The sequence below is a fragment of the Panthera leo genome, chromosome E2 (genome assembly GCF_018350215.1).
Source record: "Panthera leo isolate Ple1 chromosome E2, P.leo_Ple1_pat1.1, whole genome shotgun sequence".
NCBI classification, from domain to species: domain Eukaryota; kingdom Metazoa; phylum Chordata; class Mammalia; order Carnivora; family Felidae; genus Panthera; species Panthera leo.
In genome coordinates, this window is record NC_056693.1 from 3,916,125 (window position 1) to 3,929,029 (window position 12,905).

The following is a 12,905-nucleotide window of genomic DNA, read 5'->3' on the forward strand; positions in this document are numbered from 1 at the left end:
TTGAAAATAAAATCTTAAAAAAAAAAAAGGTGGAGTATGCATACACAACGGAATATTAAGGGAAGATATCCTTGCCATTTACAACAACGTGGATAGACACTGAGCACATCACGATAAGTGAGATAAGTCAGACAGAAAGACAGGTACTGTGCTATCACTCATATGTGGAATCTAAAAAAAGTCAAACCCATAAAAAAAACCCCAGAGAGTAAATGGTGATTAGCAGGGGATTCAGGGATTAGACGAGGCTGGTTCAGAGTACAAACTTGCAACGAGCAGGGAATAAACCAAAGATCTAATGCTCGGCATAATGAATATAGACGATAATACTGTACTATAATTACACAATGTGATAAATATCGCTATAATCATGTTAACAACATATAAATGTCAAAATGATATATACACCATAATTTTACACAATGCTACAGGTCATTTTTTTTAATGTTTATTTTTGAGAGAGAGAGAGAGAGAGAGAGAGAGAGAAACGTGAGCAGGGGAGAGGCAGAGAGAGAGGGAGACAGAATCTGGACAAAGCAGGCTCCAGGCTGAGCTGTCAGCACAGAGCCCCATGCAGGGCTCGAACCCACGAACCGTGAGATCATGACCTGAGCCCAAGTCGGAGGCTTAACTGACTGAGCCACCCGGGTACCCCTAAAAGTCAAATTTATCCAATAATAATAAAAGGTCTGGCATGCCCCACTTGAAGAATCTAAAGTGTTAAGGGGCTCGCCGGGTGGCTCAGTGGGTTGGGCGTCCGACTTACATACTTAGGGCGCTCTTTGGGATGCACCCCCTGAGCGCCTGAAGTCCCGGAACCCCCCTTTCCCTGCGAGGCAGGGGCGGAGGAGGGTCCCGCGGGTGCCCCCGGCCCTCCCGCCTGGGGCTACGGGGCGCCCCCTAGGCCGCGAGCAGCGCTCTCCAGGGCCGGACTCGGAGGCGTCCTCCTGGGAAAGCGCGCTCCTCGGGCGGCGCCGGGGAGCTCGCGGCCGCTACTCACCCGTGGGGCCACCGCTCCTTCACACCAGGACGCGAGGGACGCGCCCACGCCGCTCCCACGCCTCTCCAGCACAGACGCGGGCGGCGCCAGGGCGCGGACGGCGCGCACCGAAGCTTCCCGAAAGCGCACGCGGCGCGCACGCTCGGGCCCCCGGCGGAGGGAGCGCAGGTGCGGAGCGCGCGGGCCGCGGGTGCCCTCGGCGCCCTGCTCGCCCGCCCACGCTTAGCAACAGTGCGCGGTGCGTCCCGGGCAACGTGGGGCCCCGACCCTGCGCCGCGAGAGACTCCAGCATTTTGTCCGGCTGGAGCCCGCTCGGAGGAAAAACGCTGCGCGCCCCCTGACCCCCACCCCGGGCACGCGGTCTGGCCCGCAGGGGCCGCGGGGACTTGTAGTCCCCAGGGCGGAGCCTACGGATCCGTCATCCCCTCTGGGAATCTGTAGGGTAGGGGACCAGTCCGTTTGCTTCACCTGCACCATTGAGTGCTTGCTCTGTGTTCAGCTCCTTGCTGGGATTGGTAGGTGAGCTCGTGCCCACTCGAGCTTAAGCAGGAAGATGAACTTGGAAGGTAGGAGGGAAGGGGGGAAAAAAATGACAAAAAAAAAAAAAAAAAAAAAAAGTGCTGTTTGAAGGTTGCACTCCTCTTTTGAGTTTTCCTCCAGGGGAGACTATCAGTACAGGCAGGGAGATGCGTCTTGAGGCTTAAATAAAAGATGGCATCTCCCCGTTTGTTTCCAGGTTCTCGACCTTGTGGCCTGTGTTTGTAAACTGTTTCGGCATTTATCGGATTTTTAATGTCCCCCAAATCCCAAGGGAAGTGGACCCAAATCTTTCTTGACTTAAAGGAGCACGTTGATGCTTTAGGACTTGGTCCTGAGAGCAATGGATGATTTCTGAGAGCAGTTTTGATGTCTTTCAATGACTTATACATAAACTCACACATCAGAAAATCCTTTGGGGCACCTGGGTGGCTCAGTTGGTTAAGTGTCTGACTTCGGCACAGGTCATGATTTCACCGTTTGTGAGTTCAAGCCCCGTTTCAGGCTCTGTGCTACAGCTCAGAGCCTGGACCCTTCTTCATATTCTGTGTCTCCCTCTCTCTCGGCCCTTCCCCACCCCACCCCCCAAAATAAATGAACGTAAAAAAAAAATCCCTTGCCAGACCACTTGCTCTTAGCTTTTGATTTCGGAAAACAAAATCACAGTTAAGTAAAGGATATTTATTCTCCAGTTTGTCAGCTAATGGAACACCTAGAAGTCAAGATGCTTTTACTAGAACGTTGCTGAATGCTGTATCACAGTTAAGTAATTGTAGAATTTTTTTGGTTAAAGTCTACCTTTTCCATATCCTAGTACTAGTGAAAGACAGCTGGTGCCATACATTTTATTAATTTTGATTTTGACATAAAAAAATTACAACCAAATGATTCTAAATTTATCTCATCCTAAGCACCAAGAAGCCTTTAATATTGGGGACAGTTCTTGGTCACTTTATCTCAGGTGTCACTCTTAGGAGACATAGGGGCCACTTTGTGTCTTTGATATTGTCAGGAGATGAGTGAGATCTCATCTCATCTGCAAACTTTCCAGACCTCCCCCCATGGTATGCCTTCTGTCCCAGGAGGGAAGAGAACCAGTAAAATCTCACACAAGCTGGTAACTTGATCAAGGACTCATCATTCCCCATGGTAACTGTGGAGCCATTGCATGCAAGGACAGACCTGAGGACAGGGAGTAAGGAAGAGAGGAAGTATTTCTCCTGGCCTCCTAACACAGGTTCTCCACCAGGGGAACACCACCCCACCTCCCATCCTCCGTATCTAGGAATGTTGGCAAAGGTCCTGGTAGCACTCATTATCTTCTCCCACAATGACTGGGGCTTCAGCTGCTCTTTAGTGAGAAAAAGAAATGGTGCTGAATGTTCTCACAAGGAACAGGACAGTCCCACGTGCTGAAGAAATATCCCACCCAAAGTGCCAATTGTGCCCATGGTGAGAAACACAGCATGTCCCCATGGTGGAGTTTGGTGTTCAGAGAACCCCGTGTCACTATACCAGCCCATGAACAAGACAAGTGCTCAGCTGTTCTACATGGATCCAGGTGGAGACTCCTTCTGGCTGCACCAGGCTTCCAGCAGGAGAACGCCCATAATAACCACAACTAGGGCAGCCAGACCCAGGCGGATGAGGTTGCCCGTGGTGTAGTCCCTCAATATGGCACCTGGGGGGACTGGGAGAGAGGAGAGCGTCAGCACCAGCCAGTAGAGGAGCGCCCGTCCTTCCCACGTGGATCTGCCCAGCGGGACGCTCCTGCACCCACTTGTGTGCCCTGGCCAGTGGTCAGCTGTGGCCGCCCTGAAGTTGTAATCACTGAAAACCCAACGTGGGATTTCGTGAGGGTTCTAGTGGGTCTTCCTTGGTCTTCTGTCCTTTGTCTTCTCTCTGCTCGGTCTCTCTTCCTTCACTTATTGGCTCTTCATATCATTTGACCCTCCCACGTGTCCCTTTTCCCTTCTCCCTCCTGATATTAGGAATTGGGCTTAGGAGCAAGACCAAAACCCAAAGTTGCTGCCCCGAGTGTGGAAATGATTCCGTGGTTGCCTGTGCACCCCCTCCTCACGGCAAAGACTTCAGGCGGCCGTGAGCTCAAGAAAATTGAAGCCCAGTAGCTAAGCACCGAGAGCACTGTGCATTTCATTCCCACCGCACCCAAGAAGAGCTAGGGCTCAGTGTTGTCCTGGGCTCCTAATGAGGACCTGGGCTGGCGTTGGCCCTGGCATTGGCCCTGGCTCCTAATGAGGACCTGGGCTCCTAATGAGGACCTGGGCTGGCGTTGGCCCTGGCTGCTAACAAGGACCTGGGCTAAGGGTTGGCCCTGGCTGCTAATGAGGACCTGGGCTAAGGGTTGGCCCTGGCTGCTAACGAGGACCTGGGCTAAGGGTTGGCCCTGGCTGCTAACGAGGACCTGGGCTCAGGGTTGGCCCTGGCTGCTAACCAGGACCTGGGCTGGGCATTGGCCCTGGCTCCTAACCAGGACCTGGGCTCGGGGTTGGCCCTGGCTGCTAACCAGGACCTGGGCTGGGCATTGGCCCTGGCTCCTAACCAGGACCTGGGCTCGGGGTTGGCCCTGGCTGCTAACCAGGACCTGGGCTGGGCATTGGCCCTGGCTCCTAACCAGGACCTGGGCTCGGGGTTGGCCCTGGCTGCTAACCAGGACCTGGGCTGGGCATTGGCCCTGGCTCCTAACCAGGACCTGGGCTCGGGGTTGGCCCTGGCTGCTAACCAGGACCTGGGCTGGGCATTGGCCCTGGCTCCTAACCAGGACCTGGGCTCGGGGTTGGCCCTGGCTGCTAACCAGGACCTGGGCTGGGCATTGGCCCTGGCTCCTAACCAGGACCTGGGCTCGGGGTTGGCCCTGGCTGCTAACCAGGACCTGGGCTGGGCATTGGCCCTGGCTCCTAACCAGGACCTGGGCTCGGGGTTGGCCCTGGCTGCTAACCAGGACCTGGGCTGGGCATTGGCCCTGGCTCCTAACCAGGACCTGGGCTCGGGGTTGGCCCTGGCTCCTAAGAGGACCAGTGAAGCTTCCATGTCACACAGGTCGTGGGTGCAGAGTTCATGCGTGAGCCCACCAGCCACAACATTTCCCGGAGACAGAGTCCGTGGGAGGAACCCGTGGTGACGTCGCGGAGCCCAGGGTGCTCTCTGCACCTGTGTGTGCTGGCTGCATGGTCCCTGCTTTCCAACCAGAGGGTGTTGGGCCACCACGGCTCACATGCACACGTCTACGGTGCCACGGAAGCACGGGGTGTGGCATCCAAGGAAGCAACGTTCTGGCCAGACACACAAGATGGTTGTGGAAGATCCTGCACGGGTGACCCAGAACCCGGCGGCCGGGGCAGAAGCGCGCACTAAGAACGAGACCGCAAGCCATGAGGCTGCCATCACCGGGACGACCCACAAGTCTAAGAGACGCAAAGCGTAGGGGAAGGGACGCTGACGGTTGGCGGGATGGATCGTTGGCAAGAACAACTTGAGCAATTCTCCAGGAATACAGAACAACAAAGGCCAAAGACTAGAGGTTAGGAAAGGGCAGGTGCGAGGAGGAGATGACGGCAAAATCAGAAGAGAAAGAAGAATCAGAAAGGAACAGAAGCAACGCTCTCCAGGTAGAAAAAAGAGCACGTCGTTCACCTTAAACGGATAGTGTTGTAAGTCAGTGATGGGTCCACCCAACTGGGAAAGCAAGCAAAACAGCCAAAATAAAAACAAGCTGATGAAGAAATGAATTGAATTTCTCCAACTTCTGAAAAGTCGTGCAAAACCTCACCTCTCACCCGGATCTCAAGACCATCGCTAGGCTGTGAGGCCCAGAAAGGAGTCCCGGTCTGGAAGTAGACACAGCTGTAGTTCCCGGCGTCACCGACTGTCACGGTCTGCAGGGAGAAGTCTGCCTCCTTGCTGACTGGGGTCCGGAGCCGGATGGGCCCTGCCGTTCCCGCCTTCAGCAGAGCGAACCTCATGGGCCCGAAAACATTGTCTGGCCTCTGGCACTGCAGGGTCACATCGTCTCCTGCGGTCACCACACCCCTTTGGTGGGCTTGCAGGGAAGGTTTAGGGAGACCTCCTGTAAGAGAAGGGGGGCCCCGAGGTCACGGGGAGAAGCCCAGGGTCCCCCACTCACCCTTGTTCTCCCACGGGGGGTTCCTGCTGAGGGTGGGACACAGATCCCTGGTGTCACCCTCTTTCGACTCTGCGGGAAGGAGGTCCCCCCCCCCCATGAGCCCTGGATGAGGCCGACCAAGTCATTCTGTTGCTGTGTTTCTCCACCTTCTGTGTCCCGTCCTCTGGTCCCTCCCCCAGGCCTGTCCTGCTCCTCACCTGTCACCAGCAGCAGGATGACCTCACTGGGCGGTGATCTTATGTCCGGGGCCCCTGGTCTGTAGCACTCACAGGTGTAGTCTCCAGCGTGGCTGGTTCTTAGGCCAGTGAGGTGAAATTCAGCCAGGCCCTTCTTGGAAGTCGGTGATCGTGAAAAATCCAAAAGAATATTTCCCTTCCTGAGAGCAAAGTTGACATTCTTGGTCGGGGTTTGACATCGCAGCCTTACACTGCTTCTGGGAGGCACCACCCAGCTGGGCCAGGCCCTGAGGGTGGGCTTGGGAAGGGGCTCTGGAAGGAAGCAGATTGGGGACAGGATTTGGTGCCCTCGCCTGCTGTCAGGAAACCCCTTGAAGGAAAGAGAAGGGATGCGGGGAATTTGGAGCGAAGGAGAGGGAGGGTTTAACTGAAGGAACACTCACCGTCAGTCCCCCTGCTTCCTTGGCCAGCGCACAGCCCTGCAAGAGAACCATCTGTCCGTGGAACCTGAGCCCCCATCCCGAGGGGACCTCCCCAGGGGGCTGCTGCTGAGACTGGACCCTGGAGGTCATGCATCTGGGGTTCTCATTTCCCCACACTGGCCCCTGGCTTCCGCTCTGCCCTCAGCTCCTGTCTCAGTTCCCCCAGAAGGTGTCCTGTGCGAATCTCACCTGCCATGGCCCCAGGACTTCTGCTGGTTCCACAAACATCCACAAAACCCTCAATTCTTTAGAGTTTATGTACTTCATGCCACAGGAGATACAAAGTGTCACTGTTCTGTGAATACCTGGAAGGTAGCTGCTCTGGGCTGTTCACCTCAGCTTCCCCAGTGTCTGTACACATTCTGTACTGTACTGAGACTCAACAAATGCATGTTGATCAACTGAAGAGATGCCCCAATGGAAGCATGGCTCAGAGAGATTTTTCAGGTGGAAAAACCAGTGACTTTGGAGGCGGACAGGCCTGGGTTTGAATGTTGACCTTTCTGCTAATTCTCTGCATGGCCCTGAGCAGGAACCTTGAGCTGTCAATCTCAGAGTCCTCATTTCTCAATGTGGGCCTAATTCCCACCACGCAGGACTGCTTGTGAGGGTCGAAACGGTATTTCCCACAAGGTGGATTACAAACCATGGATGCTCTAGGAGCTGACTCTAGGGAATGCAGTGACATGGTATTCTATAGCATTGAATACCTGGGAAAGGCATTGAAAAGGAAAGGCATTACCCTTTTAAATCACTTCCACTTCTTTGATCACAACAAAGAATTTTTCAAGCTAGAGATCAACCTTTTCTGCCTTGTTGCCCTTTGTAATAAGGAAGAGCTGGCCGTGGGCTCAGAAATGTGATGGGCAACAATGCGTGGCTAGAATGTCCTATCATCTTCTTCTTTGCAATGTATATATGTTTACATTGACCTATTTTTGGTAGTGACCCTGGTTTTTCTTTTAAATTTTATTTATTTAAAAAAAATTTTAATGCTTGTTTAATTTTGAGAGAGAGAGACAGAGCATGAGCAGGGGAGGGGCAGAGAGAGAAAGAAACACAGAATCCCAAGCAGGCTCCAGGCTCTGAGCTGTTAGCACAGAGCCCGACATGGGGCTTGAACCCACGAACCGCAAGATCATGACCTGAGCCGAAGTCAGAGGCTTCACCGACTGAGCCACCAGGCACCCTCAAATTTTTTTATTTAAGCAATTGGCATATCTTCAGATGAATGTACTTGTTTAAAATAAAGATATTGAGCCAGTAAAATTTTAAATAAATAGGGATGAGGTAGGCCTACAGGATAGACCATGGATGTGGAACGTAAGGATTTGCATACTGGAAAACATTTGATGTACCTAAAGCCTCTGCAAGGTACCTAACACATACGAGGCAATCAATGAAGACAAGCAGGTGGTCACATTTCTTTCCAGCCGCCCCCACCTCTAATCCCAGTATACAAGCCCAAGAAACTTACCAAGGCAGAGGAGGCAAAAGAATTCAGAGATCATAGTGGCCCTGCAGTCTGCTCTAAGGGCCCTTCTTCTATCTCAACCACGACAGGGAGGTAAGCTGCATGTGGGTGGTGACATCTTTGGCCAACCCTTCCTTTCCTTCCTCTCATGTGACCTACACATTTTGTGTCCCACCCACATTCAGGAAACAAGAAGGAATAAAATGCTCCATGAGATCATACTTCACGCAAGCTCTTTACGTGAACATGGTGAATTCAGTACACAAATTCAAACCCACTTACAAGAGCAAGAGGTGCTGGAAACCAGGACCCAAACAATTCCACTGAGGAGATGGAAACAGGCTGGTGCAGAGACCACTGGAGCTTCTCTGGCCTATAGGAAAGATACCGGACTTTGGAAGTGAATGAAGGAATTGGTGTTAGTGACTCTTTTTGAATGACTGTAACAGATGAGGTGTTTCTCTGAGGTCAATATGCAGAAATGGAGCAAGACTGATGGTTCATGGGGGTGTCTGTCTGGCTGGCTCAGTTGGTGGGTCATTGCAACTCTTGATCTCAAGGTTGTGAATTTGAGCCTCATATTGGGTGTAGAGCTTACTTTAAAAAACAAAAAAGAGCATGATTCATGCATTTGAAACAAATTTAGTCTGGAGAGTTATACTGTGTAAAGATTTTTTTTTTGTCTTACGTGGAAAAATATGACATAGCTATTAGTAAGTCAAACGTACATGTTGCCAGCCATAGGGTAATCACTAAAAGAAATGAACAAAAAACAAATAGAGGTAAAAAAAATAAGGTGGGGGGAGTTAAAATGGCCTATTAAAAATAACAATAAGAAAAAAAATAACAATAGGGGTGCCTGGGTGGCTCACTTGGCTAAGCATCTGACTCTTGATTTCGGCTCAGGTTGTGATCTCATGGTTCATGAGATCAAGTCCCAAGTCGGGCTCCACACTGAGCACAGAGCCTGCTTGCGATTCTCTCTCTCCTTCTCTCTCTCTGCCCCTCCCCTATTTGTGCTCTCTCTCTCTCTCTCAAAAATAAATAAATAAACTTTAAAAAATAACCATAATTGTTTTTAAAACAAAGGCTTTGGAAATGAGGAAACATAAAAGAGATGCACAAATAGAAGGATTAGCAAGATGATAAACTTATATTCTGTGAATAAGTAATTACATTAAATGTAAATGGGCCCAAAAATTCAAATGAAAGACTATTAGACTGGGTGTTTTTTTAAAAACCTAAATATGTGCTGTTTTTTAAAGACAAACACTTTAAGTATATGCAAAGATGAGTTGAGAGCCCAAAAAACCCCCCACAAAAATATATAACATATAACCAGAAAAAGAAAGATGAAATGGCTCTACTGGTAGATTTTTTGGCAAGAAATAGCATTAGATATGAAGAGGAATATTTCCTAATGATAAAATAGTCAATTCAAGGGAAATACATAATAATTCTAACTTTGTATGCACCTACTAACATAGACACAAAAATCCATAAAAGAATTGTCGATACCATAAAGAAATAAACATATAATCACTTTATCTTGTAACACATCTCTCTCAGTAACTGCATTCCACATGGAAAAAAACCAAACCAAAACAAACAAACAAAACCCACACAAGCCCAAAGAAAGAAAGAAAAGAAAGCCATTTGCTATTCCAAGCAATCAAACCAGGAGAAGGTAAATAAGATACCATTTCACTCTATCTTTTTGACAAAAATTTAAAAAAAAATTTTTTTACATTTATTTCTTTTTGAGAGACAGGGCCCAAGTGGGGGAGGGGCAGAGAGAGAATGAGACAGAATCCGAAGCAGGCTCCACGCTCTGAGCTGTCAGCACAGAGCCCGACGCAGGGCTAGAACTCACAAACTGTGAGATCATGACCTGAGCCGAAGTTGGACGTTTAACCAACTGAGACACCCAGGTGCCCCCAAAAGTTTTTAATGCTAACATGTAATGTTGAATAGAATTTAGGAAAATATACATGCGCATAATCAGTTTTTAGGATGATAAATCAATATTCTTTACTAAATGGCAACTAGCTTATGAAGCTTATCTGCCTTCCCCCACCACTACACAAAACATTTATAGTCTTTCACCTGGGAGTTTAAGTCCCAGTAGCTTGCCCTGAGGAATAATTAAAGTTGTCCAAAAGATTTACAAGTTGCTCATTTTAACTATGTTTATATTAGCAAGTGAATTGGAAGCAATATAAATGTGCAAAAGTAGGAGATTGGTTAGGTACAAATAAGTACTTACTTCCATAGAGGGGAACACTATGCATCCATTTGAGTCACATTGTGGAGTATACAAATAAAATTTCAATTTTCCAGGAAGATATGATAATGTATACAAATATGTATAAACAAATGAAAGACTCAAAATTCTAAAAAATTTCTATAAATAAATCACACTGTGGAAGCAATTTATGGTCATGTTGTGAGAAAGTACTCATTGGCATGGAACACTCTTTAAAATGTATTGGTTTGTGACAAAACAAGATAACAGTATAGGATATACATACACACACATGTAAATATATATTCCCCCCAAACATTTCTAAAGTACGTGAGCCTTTTAAAATGAAGATCTTCGGGGCACCTGGGTGGCTCAGTCGGTTAAGCATCTGACTTCGGCCTAGGTCATGATCTCATGGTTCGTGGGTTCAAGCCCTGTGTTGGGCTCTGTGCTAACAGCTCGGAGCCTGGAGCCTGTTTCAGATTCTGTGTCTGCCTCTCTCTCTGCCCCTACTCCACTCATGCTGTGTCTCTCTGTCTCTCGCTCTCTCTCTCTCTCTCTCAAAAATAAATAAACACTACAAATTGTTTTAAAAATAAATAAAATTAACACCTTTCCTGAGCGCAGTGGTGGGTTTGGGTATGAAGGTGCAAGGGGTCAATTGGTAGATGATCTGAACTGTTCTGTATAAAAATGAGTTAACAAATTCAGAGTGGGGCTAAAGATGGAATCTAGATGAATGACATCATAGAAACCAGGGACATGTGCAGTGGGGAAAAAAATGGGAGAAAATCAACAGTGGGGAGTGTGATATAAAACTCCTTCTCGAGCTCCTCTGTGACATAGCAGACACAAATCTCCACGGACCACTCATGATTTCTGTGTACATGAAATCTTTCAGGAAAGTGAAGAAGTTGGCTTGAAACTTTTTTTGTTAAGGCCTTTAGGAAGACTAAGGTGATATCAAGTACATTGGCTAGCTGGACAGAAGATTTCTTGGAGAAAGCTTAACAAAGTGTACCCGCAGGATCCCGGTTTGCCCAAAACACTATCGTTAAATGTACGGAGAGAATTATGTCTCAAAAAGAATGGTGGCTGTATGTTCTACCATATGGGATGGGTTGGTGTCAGATGGATAGAAAGCCACAACATTTTTGAGAGCTACGCTGGCAAAATTGCTCCCAGAACTACTTAAAGAAATTACACAAAGGGGCGCCTGGGTGGCTCAGTCGGTTAAGCGTCCAACATTGGCTAAGGTCAGGATCTCACGGTTTGTGAGTTTGATCCCTATGTTGGGCTCTGTGCTGACAGCTCAGAGCCTAGAGCCTGCTTCAGATTCTGTGTCTCCCTCTCTCTCTGGCCCTCCCTTGCTTGCACTCTCTCTCTCTTTCAAAAATAAATAAACCTTAAAAAGAAAAAGAAAAAGGAAATTACACAAAGACTTGAAGGCTCAATTTTCTTTGGGCAGAAAGCGAGCTGAGAAATCGTACCATCCATCAAGAGGGTCATATTCTCCAGGGTCCTCTTCAGAAGTGGAGAGGAGGGTTGATAAAATAAAGATAACTCAGAGGGAGGAACCAAGAGCTGTGAAGAACAGTGGGCTGAGAAGCCCTTCTCAGAGAATAGAACTGAAACTTTATGAAGGAACATTTCCATCCCCAGAATTGTGGCATCTTGCAACGTTTGCCCAGAGTGATTTTGCAATTGCTATGAACCAGTGACTGCTGATGTTTCCCACAGGGAAGAAGCCTTTTCACGTGGGAGTGCTGTGGTTATCCCACTTCTGTTTTGCTATTATATGGAAGATGTATGGGACAGCTAATTTTTCTTTTTAGTGCGTGTATCCTGGATCAAAAGGAGCCACATATAGACTTGATAATGATCAGTAGATCCTAAATTTGAAGACTAATGCCATTATTGGATGAAGATTTAGGGGAGCAGGGCCTGGGATGGAGATGAGCATATTTTGTACATGGGATGGATATGAATAACTGTGGCCAAGAAGTCATAGTGCAATAGATTTCATTAAAGCCCTTTGACTATGGGTTCACCATGTTATTTGCTTTGGTCAAGAGGATAAAGTGCAAGTGACAATATTTTAGCTCCAGCCCAGGTCCTCAGGGGCATGGCATGTTTTGATTCGGCCCCTAGTACATCTTCCATTTCCACCAGAAGAATGTGTGAGGGCTAGCACATTGTTCTCAGCAGGAAGATGAAAGAGCCAAGTCACCCCATCTGAATGCAGAAAGGGCTGGACAGAAATAAGTAGATCTGGGAAATATGGAGAGCATGTGTGCACATGTGCATTCACACACACATTCTTATTACTAGTTAGGGTTGAACCTCGGTGATTTCAAATCTTAATGAAAATCAGAACTCACTTTCCACTGGTGTTTTGTTGGAAATTTAACCTCTGAAAAATTGTACTTAAAAAATAGTTGCAGGACAAGGTTGAGGTGAATCAGAGGGCATATAAGTATCAAACAAGCTATTTTTAGTAGACATGGAGTGGTCCAGGGTTGGGGCTTTTCTCCATTTCCGAAGTCTTCCCTTCCAATCTTAATTCCTCCAATACTTTCAATCCAAGTGGGATTTGTGGGATTGAGCCCCATGGCGGGCTCTGTGCTGACAGCTCAGAGCCTGGAGACTGCTTCAGATTCTGTGTCTCCCTATCTCTCTACCCCTCCCCTGCTCTCTCTCTCTCTCTCAAAAATAAATAAATATTAGAAATTTTTAAAAAATGAAGTGCTGGCATCTGCTTTGAGGTGTAGTATACGATTTTTCAACCCTTGTGTATCTGCAAACAACCATGTTTCCTCCCAACTCCCCTTACCTCCAGGCAAGGGA

At 48.3% G+C, this 12,905-nt stretch overlaps 1 protein-coding gene and 1 long non-coding RNA gene across 2 annotated transcripts in view; both read right to left on the reverse strand.

Annotated features, from left to right (window-relative positions):
- The window catches only part of LOC122208505, a 31,647-nt gene extending 30,587 nt beyond the window's left edge, over positions 1-1,060 (reverse strand). The window contains exon 1 of the long non-coding RNA XR_006197264.1: positions 1,001-1,060. This is a non-coding gene — a long non-coding RNA (uncharacterized LOC122208505). The remainder of the gene's footprint in view (positions 1-1,000) is intronic.
- A 2,024-nt stretch (positions 1,061-3,084) lies between these two features.
- LOC122208808 (T-cell-interacting, activating receptor on myeloid cells protein 1-like) lies at positions 3,085-7,863 on the reverse strand. The gene is made up of 5 exons (XM_042920265.1): positions 7,817-7,863; positions 6,301-6,336; positions 5,879-6,169; positions 5,328-5,624; positions 3,085-3,227 (listed from the first exon to the last, which is right to left on the reverse strand). Exons 1-5 carry the CDS (start codon positions 7,848-7,850, stop codon positions 3,085-3,087), a joined length of 801 nt encoding a protein of 266 aa, XP_042776199.1. The 5' UTR covers positions 7,851-7,863.
- Positions 7,864-12,905: the final 5,042 nt, after the last annotated feature.

Coding starts and splice junctions, on each gene's coding strand:
- LOC122208808 (XM_042920265.1), bottom strand. CDS start 7,850: ATGATCTCTGAATTCTTTTGCCTCCTCTGCCTTG. Junction 6,170..6,300: donor AGGAAGCAGGGGGACTGACG/GTGAGTGTTCCT, acceptor GCTTCCTTCCAG/AGCCCCTTCCCAAGCCCACC. Junction 5,625..5,878: donor CATCCTGCTGCTGGTGACAG/GTGAGGAGCAGG, acceptor CTTCTCTTACAG/GAGGTCTCCCTAAACCTTCC.